The sequence below is a fragment of the Panthera tigris genome, chromosome A2 (assembly GCF_018350195.1).
Source record: "Panthera tigris isolate Pti1 chromosome A2, P.tigris_Pti1_mat1.1, whole genome shotgun sequence".
NCBI lineage: Eukaryota > Metazoa > Chordata > Mammalia > Carnivora > Felidae > Panthera > Panthera tigris.
The window spans coordinates 58,422,104-58,438,554 of NC_056661.1; the positions used below are offsets into that span (position 1 = coordinate 58,422,104).

General features: G+C 62.8%; 1 protein-coding gene across 1 annotated transcript in view; it reads right to left on the reverse strand.

Annotated features, from left to right (window-relative positions):
* Positions 1-1,648: 1,648 nt before the first annotated feature.
* Positions 1,649-16,451, reverse strand: part of PLXNA1 (plexin A1) — a 48,655-nt gene continuing 33,852 nt past the window's right edge. Inside the window, exons 21-32 of the mRNA XM_042962373.1 lie at positions 15,497-15,639; positions 13,729-13,985; positions 13,391-13,457; positions 10,715-10,861; positions 10,447-10,606; positions 9,551-9,654; positions 9,205-9,301; positions 8,680-8,870; positions 8,343-8,512; positions 6,524-6,736; positions 6,293-6,443; positions 1,649-4,516 (exon numbers count right to left, since the gene is read on the reverse strand). Of these exons, the coding sequence (XP_042818307.1) occupies positions 4,421-4,516; positions 6,293-6,443; positions 6,524-6,736; positions 8,343-8,512; positions 8,680-8,870; positions 9,205-9,301; positions 9,551-9,654; positions 10,447-10,606; positions 10,715-10,861; positions 13,391-13,457; positions 13,729-13,985; positions 15,497-15,639 (1,796 nt within the window). The 3' untranslated portion in view covers positions 1,649-4,420. The remainder of the gene's footprint in view (positions 4,517-6,292; positions 6,444-6,523; positions 6,737-8,342; positions 8,513-8,679; positions 8,871-9,204; positions 9,302-9,550; positions 9,655-10,446; positions 10,607-10,714; positions 10,862-13,390; positions 13,458-13,728; positions 13,986-15,496; positions 15,640-16,451) is intronic.

The window sequence follows — 16,451 nt, forward strand, 5'->3', positions numbered from 1 at the left end:
CCGCGGCCGGTTTTCCGTCTGTCTCTGTCACTTACCGCTGGGGGCCCCTCAGCTCCCCGTCTGTTGGGGGTAATGGCCTCGTCTCATAAAGTTCCAAACCAGTTCGTACACCGGTCATGGTTGATCGACAGGTATGTCCTTTGGGGATGTGTCACGCCTGTCCCACCGGATACAGGCCTGCCTCATCCAAATGCACCACAGCTGGCCCCCGTGCCCACCCTCTGGGGCAGGAACGGCCATCCCTGTTGGGCCATGGAGGAAAGCGGGCCTAGAGACGAGGCCCCTGCCCAGAGCCGCATGCTGGCGGAGGTTACACCGACACCTTTTTCGCCCGAAAAGTATTTGCCACAGTTTTCAGGGGACGGAATGCGCTAGTCTGTGCTAGTCTGTGCTAGTCTGTGCTGCGAAGGCAGCCAACATTTCCCGCGGGGTTCCTCAGCCACAGGGCTCCCCACAAAGCATGCTCCCGGCTGAGAACGTCTGGTAAGCACAGCCCCAGGCCCTTCCTGTCCCAGGAAGGGGCCTGAGGTCACTGGAGCACCCAGGCCACTCCTGGCTCTGGGCAGCAGAATCTGCGTGGTGACAAGGCCCCTGGGGAACAGCTCTGGGCTGCACGTGAGTCCAGGACTCTGTGCTGTGTGGGCCCCAGTGACAGCATTGCTTTTTCCCACTGCCTTAATTTCCTTATTCTACATTTGTAAAATTTCTTCTCCTCAACTATACAGGACCCTGCTGGGGCTGGAGACTGATATATATATATAATATTTTTTTTTTAATTAAAAATTTGTTCTTTCTTGCTCACTGAGGGCATGGTGGAGTCCCAGTGGGAACTGAGGGGTTTGGGCTTTGGTGTTTTTCAGGGTCGGCTGATGGTTCCAAAGTGCCTCCAAACAGCCAAGCACGGGATCCCGCCCCAGAGCACCAAACCCCCAAGGCCTGGCCCGGCTGATGCCGCCACACCTCCGCGAGCCCCAGCTTGGCAGGCAAGGGTCCCGCCTCGACCCGCCAATGCTGCTCAGGTGTGGGACCTGCCCCAAACCCCTCCCAGCAAGGAACACGCAGAGCCGAGAGATTTAGCAAAAATGTTTAATCTCTCCTTAATGTGTGTGTGTATTTACAAGTACTAAATCTGAAGAACAGTAAAATAGGAAACAGCCGTATATTTACACAGTCCGCGGGCCGAGCGCCCGGTCGGCCATGCTGCTCCTGCTGGAGAACAGTGGCTGAGGGGGCGGCTCAGGCCGGCCGAGTGATCGCTCCTTTTGGGTGGGGGCTCTGTGGCGTTAAAGGACAGCTAATTGTGGGCTTCGTCTTAAAAATATCTGTCTCTCTCTCTAAATATATCTATTCTAGCTTGTGTAGCACCAACGACGTGAGCCATCAGATCCAGAACTGGGGAACCGGGGTGGGGGTGCTCTCAGCGAGGCCAAAGTAGGGAGGGCGGGAGGGATGTTCAGGGCCCTTGGTCTCAGGCGCCCCAGGTCCCGCTTCCACAGCCCCCACCCCGGCTCCTCGGGCCCTGGGTCAGGAAGTACAGGGCAAGCTCGAGGTATATGGAGGGACCAGGCTCCCAGACCGAGGTGTGAACTATCCTGGACACTCCTGAGATGGTGCAGAGCAGGGAAGGGCGGGCGGGGGGGGGGGGGGGGGGAAGGGGGGGTGAGGAGTGGCAGTAGCAGGGCAGGCGATAGCAGCAGTGTCTGGGACAAGCTGGGAGCCCTTGCACCCCACACCTTGGCCTGGATCGCCCAAGCCCCGGGCTGCAGCAGGGCCTTTGGGACAAAGGCAACCACCCTCGCCACGCAGAGCAGGGCTCCAATTCCAGGCTCCTGCCAGGTCCTCATGCCCGTGTTGGGGTCGGAGCCCCCGGCAGGAGTCCATGCACAGGTGCCAGTGGGGTGCTACAGAGTTGGGAGTAGTGACGGGGAGAACATGGGGTCTGACTGCAGACCCGGCGGGAAGGTAGGTTCGGGGCCTGCCGCACCGGTGAGGGCAGGGCAGGACCAGCGCCAGGGGCTCGCATGTAAACACGGACTGCTAAAGTGCTTGCGCCTCCCTCGGCCACCGCTGCCCTGCCCGCCCACCGTCCAGGTGACTAGGCCACAAGGAGGGCACTGCCCTGGAACCTGTAGCCTCCCAGAGGCAGGCACAGAGGCTCAGCTCTGCGGGGACCAGGGAGGGTGGGGGAAGGGGCTAGAACTGGATTCTGAAGAGTGGGAGGGGGGGCACAGGGGCTGAGCAGTCCCAACCTGACCCTCACAGAACTGGAAGAACGGGGGCTTCAAGTAGAAGCTGGCGCCCTGGGAAGACTTTCGGGGGTGGGGTGGGGACAGAGGCTTGCCCCCAGGCATGGCCAGGCTACACCAGAGGGGAGGCAGGGGTGCACCCAAGGACGAGAATCCAGGTCAAGGAAAGCGGCTACCAGAAGACAGCCTGATCTCTAGACGGACTGTCCTCAGCTTGGCTGTGCCGGGGACAGGGGCCAACCTGAGCTCCACTGGGGCACCCCTGGCAGCGGGAGGCGGGAGCCCTGCCCAGTGCCCGTAAGACCCCCATCTGCCCCGTTCCGGGAGCTTCCTGTGCTCGGATTTCATGCAGCTCCCTGACGAGAGGGGGAGGCCCCCGACCTGATCTCCAAGGTGTGGCTCACGCTGCTTAGGAGAGGGGGACCCCAAGACGGGCAGCCCGTGGGCGCGGGGCCGGCCACAGTTAGCTGTCCCTTAAAGTCCGTGGGAATCTTTAGTACCATCGAAAAAGTGAATTGAAAAGGGGCTGGGCCGCTCGTTCGCTTTCACAAGTGACTGCTTAATTAAAAAACATAAAAAAAGGGCCTAACAACCTCTAGTATTCAACACTTGCAGTTTTAAAAAGATCAAGTCAGACTAAACGCTAGCACAGTCATGCAGGAATCCACGGCCCCGCGCCCTGGACGCTCTCGAGGGGCCAGCGAGAAGTTCTCTCCTCCTCACAACAAAACAAAAACAGGATGACCCACAGGTCGAGGGGCAGAGGCCTGGGTGGGGGGCTCCAGTCAGGGAAACCCTGGCCACTTTCTCCACGACCATTTGGTATTGCTTTCCCACCGCCTTAATTTCCTTATTCTACATCGTAAAATTTCTCCTTCTCCAGTTAACTATACAGGACCCCACTGGGGCTGGAGACTGAGGCTAGAGCCACATATATATAGATATATATATATGTACAGGGTTTTTTTTGTTTTTTGTTTTTTTTAATTAAAAATTTGTTCTTTCTTGCTCACTGAGGGCAGGGTGGGCAGAGCCGACCTCCAGGCCCTCTGGTCACTGCGTTCTACCCGCAGGGGCCCTGCCACAGCCATGGCCGCCCGCGCAGAGTACAGCAGGGTTTCTTTATTCCTCCTACATAAACCAAGTCCCCAGGTGTCCCACCGCTCTTGAGGGGCCCGCACGCTCAGAGACACCAGACTGGAAGCCGCTGAAGGTGGAGTGGAGAGCAGGGGACACAGAGAGGGCGGAAGGGAGGAGGGTGCTCGGGGGCTGCTCCCAAGACCTGCACAGTCGGAGAGCACGGCCCGCCCAGGGGTGGGTGCTGGGAGCGGTGAGGTGGGGGAATAAATAATGGGAACCTGCGCTCAGGACCCGGAGCCCCAGGCCCCAGTGGCTCCCAGAGGCACAGCCCTGAGGACAGGAGAGGAGTCACCAAGTCCTTCTGGAAGCCGCCTGGGGGCTTCGAGGGAACCATTCTGCAGCCCCTCCATAGGAGGGAGCTGGGGCCTCTCTGGGCGAGGTGGACGTGGCGCTCCGGCCTCGGCCGCGGCCGCGGACAGCACGCGGTGAATCGGAGGATGGTGGCGGTGGGGCAGCAGCGAGCGTGGAGGTGCCGGACGCGGCAGGTGGGCAGCACGACGGGCGGACGACTTGAACTCTCCTCGGCTGGGCCCTGGCCACTCGGCCTTCCCCTGGGCTGCCGTCAGGCCCTGGGCCTCGCGCTCCACCCGGGAAGCCGGGAGCGGCTGACGCCCTCCTGGCCCCCCGTCCCGGCCCTCTGACCTGGGCAGCACGGCCTCAAGGAGACAGACCAGGCTGGCTACCCCTTCCTGGAGGGCTCCAGCCTTACCCCCAGGTCCCCGGCAGTTACCCTCTTCTCCCAAAAGCCAGGGGTCACACCCGGTCTCCCCCAGACCTGTGGCGAGCAGTTCCGGGCACAGAAGGTGCTACAGGCACGGTCACCCACACCGAGAAGCACTGGGACCCCCGCCAGGCAGGAGGAGGAGGGGGAGGGCCGGGAGGACACTGGGCTGCACGCCGGCCCTGAGCGCACCGGCACTTGGCACAGTGGGGGCGAGGCTGCCTCCGGGGCCTCCCAGCTCTGGCTGCCGGACGGAGGCCGTCCCCGCGGGCCCTCTTGCTCAACTCCCACTGGGTGCTGATGGCCTAGTGTCTCAGCTGCTCAGGGCCATCGTGTCCACCACCTGCTCCAGCTTGCTCCGGAGCCGCTGCCGCCGTGCCTGCTCATCCTTCTCCAGGGCCGTCAGGATCTGCAGAGGGGGGCGGGGGCGTCAGCGGGCCTGGCTGGGGCCGCCTGCTCGCGGGGGGTGGGGTACACGGAAGCTTGGAGAGTGCCCAGGGAGCATGTCACACAGTCGTGACCGGCGGGGTCTCTGGAGCCAGTGCCAGGTTCCAGCTGCTCCGTCCTCGGCTAAGAGGCCTGGGTTGAGCCTAGACCCCCCAGGATCCCGGCGTGGAGAATGAGGCCCCCGGGTTGCCATTCCTACTCTGGATCCCCGAAACACCAACGCCACACAAGGCTTACTCACAGCCAGCCCTTTGAGTCCTCTTGGTGTGGCGTCCTCATCTGTCTGTTACAGCAGGGCCTGGCCTCCCGGGGCACAGACACCACCCCCACACAGCCTGCTCTGCACCCCAGCTCGGCCGGGAGAAGCAGCACCGGGCTCTCGTCGGGCCCTCTGCCCGCACTCCTGCGTCAGGCAGGCCAGCAGCCGAGTGGCACGCAGCCTTGCAGCCACCTCCCTGCACCTGGCCCCCTCCAACTACCGCCTGTCCCTCTGCACCCCGTTACAGCAGAGCTCCTCGGAGAGGACTGCTAGCTTCCCTCCGCTTTCCCTCGAGGGCTGAAGGAAGGCGGGCTTCAGTCCGCAACTCATCCTCCTTGGCGCTGGGCCACCTGCCCACGGCCTGTCCCTGCCTCTCTGTCCCAGGGCCCTACCCGTCCCCTCCGGGCTCTGGACTCACCTCTGGGGCCACCTCCTCCATTCACAGGCCAAGGTCCTTCCCTCAGTTGCTGACCCCACACCCTGGCCTAGACCCTGACACTCCTGCTCTCAGGTCCTCTGCCCCTCAAACTTGAATAGCTGGACCCCTCGCCCCTCAGACCCGTGCCTCCTGCAGCCTGCCCCGCTTCCCATCACTGGGCTGCAGGTCTGAAATCAGGCCCACAGCCTGTCAGATGGGGAAGGCCCAGCCCCCGAACCGAGTGGGCCTGGCAGCACAGCCACAGCCCCCGCTGGCCCCCGCCTCCCATCCTCTGGCATCTGGCGGTCCAGTCATGGCTCTAAACCTTGATGGCCCGTCTCACTCAGGGAACAGCCCAAGTTCCTCGAGGTCTGCACACCCAGTGACAAACCCTGCCTGAGCCTTCCCTACCCCTCCTCTAGGGCTGGCTCTGATTGGGCCTCATGGCCTCTGCGGTCCTGCAGCAGGGCCTACTCTGGCCTTAGGGTCCTGGCATTGGCCACGCCCATCCTGCCTCTCCAGCCCTGTGTGCACCATCCAATCCAGTCTGTAAGTCCATCCTCCCTCCTCCAGCGGCTCAGGGAGCCCCAGCTCTGCGCAGATGCCAAGGAGACCTCCTGAGGCCTCACTCCAGGTCAGCAAGGAAGGTATTAAAGGTTGAGGAAAGGCCTGGTGCCCTGCCCTGGAGACAGCCGATAAACCTCCTAGCGGCCCCTCAGGGAACGGTCCTGCACTGACCCACGGTCTCCACTTTGGAAAGACACTGCCATGCGCTCCCCCACGCCCCACACCGACCACACAATCCCTGACCTACTGCAGCCCAGCCCGACCCTGAGGCCTGGAACGGAGTCATAACGACATTCCCTTCCTGCCCCAGCGAGTGAGGTGGCTGGTTGGGGTCCAGAATGGAAAGGAAAAGCACCTGGTCAGTCCTGATACCTGGGGAGGGGCCAGCGGGGCAGGGGTGGCCCAAGGGACCTCGGGGTGGGAGCCTGGCAGGGGTCTGGGCCAGGCGGGTGTGGAACAGGTGGCTGTGGGTGAGGGCGAGTGCACACGCTCACCTCGTCCTTGTACTTAGTGATGTAGGAATAGATCTCGTGCAAGGCGCTCATGCTGTTGAACTGGCTTAGGTGTAGCCGCGACTGCTCGGCCAGGTAGGCGCTCATGTCCTGGTCGCTGATGGCGGGCATCTTGGCGATGTCAGCGTAGTACCTACAAGGGGCGGCAGGGCGGGCCATGAGCTGGGTCCCAGCCCCTCGCCCACCTGCCTGGCGCCCCGGCGCCCGACTCACCTCTCCACCCAGCTCTTGTAGTTGGGGATGTCCTTGGCGTAGAGCAGTTTGTTAGAGGGCGAGTCCTTGCCCAGCTTGTGCTCAGACGTGGAGCAGGAGTCCATGAAGGTCTGGGCCACCACAGACAAGCAGGCGTCTGTGATGCTGCTCTTGTGGATGTCGAACACGAACTGTGGGTTCTTGATCACGTTCACCCAGAAGCGCAGGGGCAGGCTGCAGGCAGGCAGGCCCAGGCGCGTGGTCAAACAGGGCCTCAGCACCCCTTCCGGATGGCCCAGAGAAGGGGCCAGCCAGAGGTCCCACAGCCCTCCTGGCTCTGACCTTCATGGTGGCCATGGACTTCCTCGCAGATGGGACAACTGAGGCCCACAGAAAGCCAGGACTCTCAGTGAGCGAGGGCTGTGCGTCCCCACCACTCGGTGCCTCCTGGAGGATAGTCCCCTCCACACAGGCACACGTAGGTGAGACATACAAACCCAGAGGAGCTCCCTCACCCTCGGGTGCCCGCTGTGCATGGCCTGCACAGGGTCCTCCTAGGCCTGCACGACTGCAGGGGTCACACACACCCAGGCTGGCTCACCCCCAGGTATGCACACACCTGTGCAGGCACACTGCTGGGCTGGCTCACACCCGGACAGGCTCACCCCCAAGGCAGGGACACCCCTGGGCTGGCTCATCCCTGCTCCTACCCGGATGCGCCCTGGAAGCAAGACCAGGAAGGGATCCAGGGGACCCAGCCCCACAGACAGCTGACCTCTTCATCTAAAATGCCACCTCTAAGACAGCCATCGGCTAGGAAACCAATAGCCACTAGTGTGACTGTTTAATTAAATAGAATTAAGTGAACCTAAAACTCCCTGTTTTGTGCACTAATCTTGTGTCAAATGCTCAGTAGCCACACATGGCTGCCAGCCACTGCTCTGGACAGCAGAGATCTAGAACATCGCATCATCGCAGGAAATTCCCCGGCCAATGCAGACCTATACGGCACTGCCTCTTCCCCAGCGCCCCGTGGAACCCCTCAAGGAGCACAGGGGAGGCAGGCAGGAGCTGGAGCACCCCGTGGAACCCCTCAAGGAGCACAGGGGAGGCAGGCAGGAGCTGGAGGCCCAGAGTGGGCCCCAACAAGGACCGGGCTGCATCCCAGGCTAGGGAAGCAGCAGCACGTAGAGGCCAAAGTGTCAGGAGGGGCTGAGATCACCAGAGGACAAGGGAGGAAGATGCCAGAGGCCAAAGGCACAGGAGCTTCTCTGAAGACAGGGCAAATGGTGCGGAGGGCACACGGTCAGGCTCAGAAAGACAACATCCAGACAGGGCGGTGGCCGCTGGCCCCGGGGAGGAAGGGGTGAGAGCTTCAAGGGTGCTTTGCTCTCACTGTCATATCCGCCCCGCAGCCGGCCAGTGTGGGCCCATTCCGCCGCGCCTGCTTCTCACACAGCAGCCCACACTCACACACCTGCACACAGCCAAGCACATCCCAACACACATGAATACACACGCATGAAAACACACGCGCATGTCCAACGCCCATGCCTAAGGCAGGTCCTGCAAGTCGGAGCAGGGGATGTGCCCAGACCCTGGGTGGGGGAGCCACAGACACCCCCAGGAGGGGTGAGTCAGGAAGGCCCACCCGAAGAGCAGCTGGCCTCAGCTCATAGGCAGTGCCCCCAGGGGGCCTCTCTCCTACGTCCCAGCCCCTGGGGAACAGCCTCCCACAGCCCTGCAGCCGCCAGCCCTGCCCGGCTGCGCCCTAGAGCTCACGCTCCTGCTCGCGGCAGCCTCTGCCCCGGGACCCACCAACCCCATCCCCAGAACGCACCAGTTGCTCTTCCAGGTGTGGCGCACATCCGAGTCGTGGATCTGGTGCTGGTCGGCCTGCTCGTCCAGGAAGTCGAACATGTACTTGATGGCCAGCGGCAGGGCCGAGCCCCGGTGCGCCGTGCTGAAGATGGTCTCGAACAGGTCATCCACAAACTTCTGCAGCGTGCCCTGTATGCAAGCGAGGGCACAGAGCTCCAGGGGGGCCGCCAAGGTGGCTGGGGCAGCCGGCCACAACCCCCGGGCTAGGGCAAGGATGAGGGCTTTGCTCTGGGCTTGGCTTTCTGAGGCCTGGGCCTGGCTGTCCCCGCGTCCCCACCCCCAGCCAGCAGGCCTACTTTGGTGGCCAGCAGCCGCGTCAAGTAGATCTCCGAGACCATCTTGCTGCCTCGGTCGCCCTCCCGCTGGTCTAGGTGGTCGTGATTCTTCACCAGGTGCCACAGCTTGGTGCCGCTCTCCAGGTCGGGCGTGATCATGGGCGTGCGTGAGCGGAGGCTGTCGGGGCTGCTGGCCGTGCGCAGCATGCTCTCTGCGGACACCGTGCCCGTCATTGGGAGCCTCACCACGTCTAGCACCCATGCTCGCCCTGGTGCCAGCTGGGTGGCCTCAGGCCAGGCAGCTCCCCTGTCTGAGCCTCAGTTTCCTCATCTGAAAAGTGCAGTCAACAGACCCACCTCCCTGGGTTGCTGGGGGACAGATGTGCCACGATGTGCCAACTGGGGAGAGTCAGCCTCCAAATTTGCGGGAAAGGCCATGTCCAAGTGACAAGCCATGACAAAACCCCCTCCCAGCCTGCAGCAGGGAGCACGGGGTAGGCGTCCCACTCAGATCTGCAGGCCCTGCCCAGTGTCCCCGTCACTCACCGTATCTGCTGAGGGACTTAGTGAAGGTGGATGAGTTGGAGATGTTGTAGGCGGACGTCTGCTTGGGCACCAGTGCCACTGAGGACCCGTCCGTCACCTGCAGGCAGAGGGCCAGGAGATGTGTGACACACCCTCGGGGGCCCAGATGACACCCTCTTGCTGGCTCCGTGCCTGGAGGCCAATCGCCTAACACATTCTGAACCTCAGTTTCCCTACTAGTGCCCCTCCAGGGCTGTGTGGGGCCTCTCTCCTCGTCCCCGAGAGGTCTGCCACCCATAGCCCAAGAGGCCTGGACACTGCCCCGGGCCCCCAAGGGGACAGGACCCAGCTGTGGCCAGAGGATCACCTGGTAGTGAGCCAGAGTGTTCAGCCTCTTCCAGTCATTGTCGATCTTGGTGGTAACGTCCTCGTCCTGCAGGATGATGCGTGCCATACGGCCCTGGCGCCACTCTGCGGGGAAGGTGAGCGCTGGAGGGGCGGGCCACCTGGGCAGGGGCCACCCACCCAACTGCTCCCTCCTGTCACAGCGGGAAGGCCAGGCCTTGGCGGGGCAGAGCTTCCTGAGGACACTGAGTGAGAGGCCTCCAAGGGCAGAATAAGGGAGAGACGAGGCCCCTCCCTCCCTCCAGGCAGCTCCCGTCTGGGCTCCAAACAGGAGGCACGCACCCCTGCGGTTAACCCCGCATCCCTGCTGCCGCCCATGCCCCCTCTGGCAGCCCTCTACCTGTTTCGGCTGCCCCTCCCCCCGTGGTACGCCCTGCCTTCCAGAGCTCTAGGCCCAGAGCTCAGCCGGGCATTTAAGGCCAACGTGGCACCCCACCCCTTAGCCTCTCAGCCACAGCAACTGTGGGGCTCCCTGACCCTGGCCCTCCCCTTCCTCCTCTGGCCCTTCTAGCGCTGCAGCTGTCCCTACCTGTCTGGCTCATGAGCCGGCGCAGCCCCCGCCCCAGCTCCCACAGCCCACCACCTCCTACGGCACATGGGAACCCTCCCTGGATAGGGCAGCAGCCTCGGAAGTGTTCTTCCTGCTTTCACCACTCCACCCTGGCTGGGAGCTTTCCAGAGCCCAGCCCAGACCACATCCCTTCCCTCAACACCCCCCATGGCCTCCAGCACCCTCCAGACCAGCACCCAGTGCCTGGCTTGTTACCTGTGGCCCCAGACACACCCCCCGGTGCTGCCCCTCTGCCTCACGCCTTGACACATGCTGCCAGCCAGCATCAGGGCCCCTCCAGGGCTCACCCAGGTCCATGTCCCCAGCCTTTGGCCGCTGGGAGTAGGGCACGCCCTTGTACACGGCGTCCAGCAGCTTCTCCTTAACCTGCGTCACGGTGTCACAGTTCAGTCCCTTCACTGGCACTTCGGGAGCATTCTCGTTCTCGGGGTTCACACAGTTCAGGGTCTGCGGGCGGGGAGGGGCACGGTGTCAACCCCCAGCTCTCCTGGCACAGGCCGTGCGGGGGCGTGCCGAGGGGCCGGGGCTGGACGGGAAGGCTGGGCTCGCGCTCACCAGTGTCTTGTAGTCAATCTGCTGCCGGATGAGCTTGTCCTCGCTCAGGGAGTAGCGGGCCTCACCAGTGATGGCGTCGATGGGGCCCTTCTCCATCTGCTGCTTGATGGCGCAGTAGAGCATGAAAAGGGGCTCTCCTGCACACTCCTGTAGCAGGCGGACGGGTGTCAGGGGGTTTCCAGGACACGTCGCCCCTGCCCCTGCCCCTGCCCCCACCTTCCGCCCCCCGCTTCTGGTGCATTTGTGAGCATGCGTCCCACGAGGAGAAACGAGCAACGTTTCCAAATTCTTTCTGGGAGGCAAGGGGAACCCTGGCTCCAGAGCCCAGTGAAGACTGTGCAAGAGAATAAATAAGTTAAGCAACAGCCCAGCTGCCCCTGAGAACTTCAAAGCGAAAATTCTAATGGGGCCTCAGCCACGAGGGTCAGGAGCACACGGAGAAGAACACCATGTGGCCAAGCCGGCTTTCCGCCAAAAGAAGACGGAGGCCAGTCGACTCCACCCTGAAGCCTCCCCCCACACCAGGCCTCAGTGGGACCGACACGCCAGCCCCCAGCCCCACTCACCAGGGCCAGACCGCGGCAGCCAGCACCACACCCAGGATGGAGCCCAGGCTCCCAGTCCCACCCCCACGGCCCGAGGCCTGGTGGACCCTATGCCACACAATGCTATGTCTGACAGTGATGTGTCAGATGTCGGGGGCCCACTGCCCCTCCTTCCACTACTTGAGGACACAAGGCCAATGAGGTCACAGGTGCAGACTTACTGACCCAGAGCAGCAACTCACCGGCCCCGCGGGACCCGGAGTCCACGGCCAAAACAACCCGAGGTGGTCCATCGGCACTCGGCAGAAGTCTGCTTTGCCCCTGCCTCTGACCACGTGCCCTCGAGCTCCCCACACCGCAGCCACCAAGGCCACCTCCTACTCCTCCAACCAAGCGTGTCCCCACCTTCTGCACCTGCCCGTTCCTACAACCAGAAATTCCTCCCTCAGGCCTTCACTGTGGACAGAAGCAGCCCGGGGCCAGTCTCGGGTGTCCCTCCTTGCCACGGGTATGGGCGGGTAGTCCCAGCGTGGCCACCTCCCCCCTTGTGGCCCTGGGCCATCTCCTCGTGCTCAGCACGCTCCCTCACGTGCACAGTGAATCAGAAGGGGGAGCACTCCAAGTAGATCCGGCCTCCCTCTCCCTCTGTTCATTACACCCTTATCCCCACCCCTGCACAAAGCAGCACCAGCCTGCGAGCCCAAAGCACCACCCGCAGACTGCACCCGGCCCCCCGCCCGGTCCGTCTGCCTGTAGTGTCCTGTGGGGCCTGACCCGCCGCTGGAACCACACACAACATGCGCCCAACCTAGGTTCTCGAACCGTATGTCAAAATGAGTCCCCTTTCTCTGGGTGTGCAGAATTGGGGTCAGACAGGGAGGCACTGAGACAGGCCTCAACACCAGCTGTCTGCACTCTCTAACCCTTGCTTCTCTTGGCTTCTAGAACACAGCCTAACGAGCACGGAGGTACACCAGATGTGGTCTGCACAGAACTGCGTTTTTACAGGAAATGCACAACTCCATCACCGGCTACGATAAAGTCACTTTGAGACTGCTGTTGTCACCTCCTGCTGTGGCCCCCACTGCACAAGCCTCAGCCAGGCTCCCCCAGACCACTCTTGCTGGACCTGGCACCTACCTCCGGGCCCTTGCTCCCTCTGTCCGGCTAACTCCTTCCCTTCCTTCAGGACTTTGCTCAAATCCCTCGTCCCCTTGACCCCCTGCCCCTCTTGCACCTGTTCCCATTTCCAATCCACACCTCTCTCCCCGGTCAGGGCCAAGACTTTGCTCTGGGCAAAATTCAGCCCCAGGCCGCCTGTGCCAGCACGACCCCTGCCACCCAGCAGCCACTGGGCTGCCCATGACCTCGGCCACCTGCAGAGCATCAACCAGACACCAGGTGGGGCACACACAAACCATGCACACCGGGCTGCACCAGGGCCTCACCAACCCCCACCTCTCAAGACTGTGGGCCCGTCTGCCAAGCCTTCAGATTTTAAGGGAAGCCAGACGCTTGGGTCCAAATCATCTTGTTTCTAAAGCACAGGGGACCAGTCCAACTACTTACACTCGGAACAAAATCCACCAGGGCCCGTATGTAGCCTCTGCCCCACTCTGAGGCTGGCCACAGGCCTTCAGGGCTCGTCTCCCGAGGGTGGGGGGCTCTCTCCAGCTGCAGCGGCCTGTCCAGGCAACCACAGAGGAAGCCCAGACAGCCACCCTCTCCCCACAACAGGGGCCAACGGGAGCCCCCAGGAGCCTCGCCAGGCTGGCCAGCACCAGGTGCTGCCCAGGTGTCCTCTCCATCCTTGGCTCTGGGCCATGGGCTCAGCTACAGAGACCTGGGCTTGTATCCAAACTCCAGCTCAGCCAGATGCCAGCCGTGGGCCCCCAAACAGATCGCCACAGAGGCTTCGGGGCTGGGTGAGGTGTGGACAGCCTCCAGAAGGAGGAAAGAGGCCAACGGACACATGTCCTTGGAGAGCTCGTGCTGAGACCTGATGAGCCACGCTGGACTGAGACCCCCACCCTCCCCACTTGCTTGTCCCGCTCTCTCCCTTTTCCCTTGAACCCATTCACCTGCCTGGCACCCTGCCTCAGACATCCTCTCCTCCCTGGCACCCACCTACCTTCAGGAATTTGTATAAAAGGAAGGTAAACCAGTTGGTCAGCATCTTCTCCGCCACTGATTCGGTCCTGGGGGCACAACATGGACAGGGGTGGCTTAACTCGGGCCGCTGTGCCCGCCCCACCCGCCGCCTGTGGAGCTGAAGGTGAGGCCCCGAGAGGCACCCCAGGCGTCAGGCAGCTGGGGGACTGCCATGGAGACCCCAGCCCCTGCCCCCAGAGCCAGGCCTCTGAACAGGGACAGCTCTGCCTTGGCACCGATGGGGGCCAGTGCGGCGTGCCCCGGAGTAGGATCCCCATGCCTGACGCGACAGCTAGGCCCCCGGGCCTGCGGGCTCACCGCCGTAGCAGCAGCTTGGGGTGGTTCTTGCTCTCCAGGTTCTTCTCGATGAGGTCGGACAGCAGCTGCTTGAGCACACCCGTGGCATACTCCATCTCGCCCTGCAGGGCCGTCATGATGAGCGAGGCCACGTTCCCGCGGTCTCGCATGGAAAAGCTGCGCTGGGCCTCCAGCGTGCGGATGAAGGTCAGCAGGAAGTGCTTCTTGGTGAGCAGCTGCCCGAACAGCGTCAGCGACTTCTCCACGTTGGCCTGCACCTGGGGGAGGGGCAGGCCACAGGCCCACTCAGACCCAGAGGGACACCCGGCCTGGATGCAGACCTTCTGGCTGAGGGGCTGAGGGCAGGGCCAGAGAGCAGGCCTTGAAGGCGGGGGACACGTTGCCCTGACAGGTCCCTGGGCCTCAACTGTCCTCGGCAGAATGGATATGGCCCGGCGCTTGAGTTGCCCACCACGGGCACAGACCAGGGCATACCACTGTCAGTGGGAGGTGCAGAACTAGGGCCACCCTCTTCGCAGCCAGACTCTGGGATGGCCACCTCCTGCAGCCCTAGCTCTAGTAGCTAAGAGAAAGCTGGACTCAACGACCCATCTGCTGGGCGCCAGCAAAGTATGGCCATGGTCCCACTCTGCACCCACAACCGCCAAGGCAGAAACCACCTTCCCCCTTTCACAGAGGAAGACAACGAAATCCAGAAGAGAAAGAGGCTTGTTCAGGGCCACACAGCATGGAAGTGCGGGGGGAAAAGGACGGAACATAGGCATGGCTGGCCCCAGGGTCCCTACTCTCTCTTATCTATACCAAGGCTTGTCAGTATAGGAGATTCCCCACAAGGCTATACCAGAGGCTGCCAGGGACACGTGCTCCCAGCCCAGGCAGACAAGTGACAAGACTCAAATACAATGCACAGTCTATGAGGGCAGCAAGACCAACACGGTGGATGGCAACATTGGGAAATAGACCCGGTAGAGCACGTGAAACCCTTGACGTGGCAGCAGCTGCAGGGATGAGGAGGCAATGAGCAGCCCACAGCAGCCCCGGGCCGGAGCCAGAGTGACAGGAAGGCCCGTTCCGGCACAGCAGAGGAGGGAATGCCCGGCCGACAGAGCTACGATCGGGAGTGGGTTCCCCAACATCCGAAGTGTGCAGATGGGACCCCCTCAGCCGGACAGCATGACCAGGCCAACTTACCGAGCCCCCTGCCTGTTCCTAGCTGGGGCCTGGACTCCTGGCCTGCCGCTGGGGGCCCCGAGAGGACTTTGGGGCCAGCCCTCTCGCCCTCACTAAGCTCATGCCAAGAGTCTGAGCACTGCCAACACCTACAGAGCAGAGCCCGGCTCTCTGAGCGCCACACACTCACCCCAAACGCACATGCAGACTCTAGCTGGGCACCCACACCTCCCAGCATGCACGGCAGCAGCCCCCTGCCCAGAGAAGCTCGGCATCCAGAACCAGACAGGAGATGGGATGGGTGAGCTACAGGTGGTACCCAGTGTGCTAAAGGACTTCGTAAAATAGAGGCAGGCCCCAATGAGCCCAGGCCCCAGCCAAGGCGGCCGGCTGGGATGAAGCCTGGCCCTGACCCCAGACGCCCGCCAGGCGCATCCCCCCGCCACTGCCGAAGCACTAAAGGAAGCCAAGGGTCTTGCCTCCCAGCGCCCCCACCCGACAGGTGTGAGCCACCCCCCAGGGTTCCCAGGCCGCCCACCAGGACCCAGGAGCCCCAGGAGCGGGCAGAGGTGCCAGTGAGCCCCAGACGACAGCCCACCTCCATCTCCTTGAGCACTGGGTGGTCCTCAATCCCGGGGAAGAGCACCCGCATGGCGTATGTCCGGTAGTCGAGGAACGGGATGCCGGCACCATCCAGGTCGTTGGTCAGCTCGTGGATGTCCGTCTGCAGCTCTGCAAAGGCTACAGCCAGACGAGGTGTCAGGGCAGGTGCCCAAGAGCCCCAGCGCTCCCACCCGCAGGGCCAGGCTCATACTCTGGCTCTGCTACTTGCTGGCTGGGTGACCGTCTGGAAACTCCTCAGTTTTCCCAGTCCAAACACACAGATAAAAACTCTCTGTCCCTCTGACGTGTCACAGGATTAACCAAGACAACAGCAGAGAAGGTACTGGGCCTGGGGCCGAGGTGGGAGGGGCTCCTCGTATCTAACGCGGGCACTTGGGGGCCAGGAGACTGCGGGTGGCAGCTCTCTCCACCACCCTGGGGGGCGCATCACCCCTGTGGCTCTTCTGTCTCAGCTTCTGGTAAGAGAAGGGATGTGGCCAGGTACGAGAGGCAGGAGGCTCTCCCCAGGCCCCGAGCCCTCCGCGCCACCACATGCATGAACGCGGACTGCCGGGCCCTCTACACCACCCGACCTGCTCCGGGCAACTCTGCTTCTTTCAGAAACAAAGGCAGGCAGGGCAGGGGCAGGCCTCAACAGAACATTCCAGAGCTGTGAGGTGTCTGCTCTGCAACAGCCCGAGGGAGGCACTATCTGATCCAGAGCCAGAGGAACGCTAGACGGGCTCTGGGGGATGGCTGGCAGGTTTAATTCAGAGCAGGGACCTTCATCTGCCGGGGACCGCTGGCCCTGGAGCGCCTGCCGGCCGCTGCACCCACACAGCGCTGGCAGGTAAAGGCCCCCTGCACACCGGCCTCAGCACATGGTTGCCTCACCCCCAAGAGAACCCCACCTGCAGAGTGCCCAATCCTGGCCCCCGCCCGGGCCACCT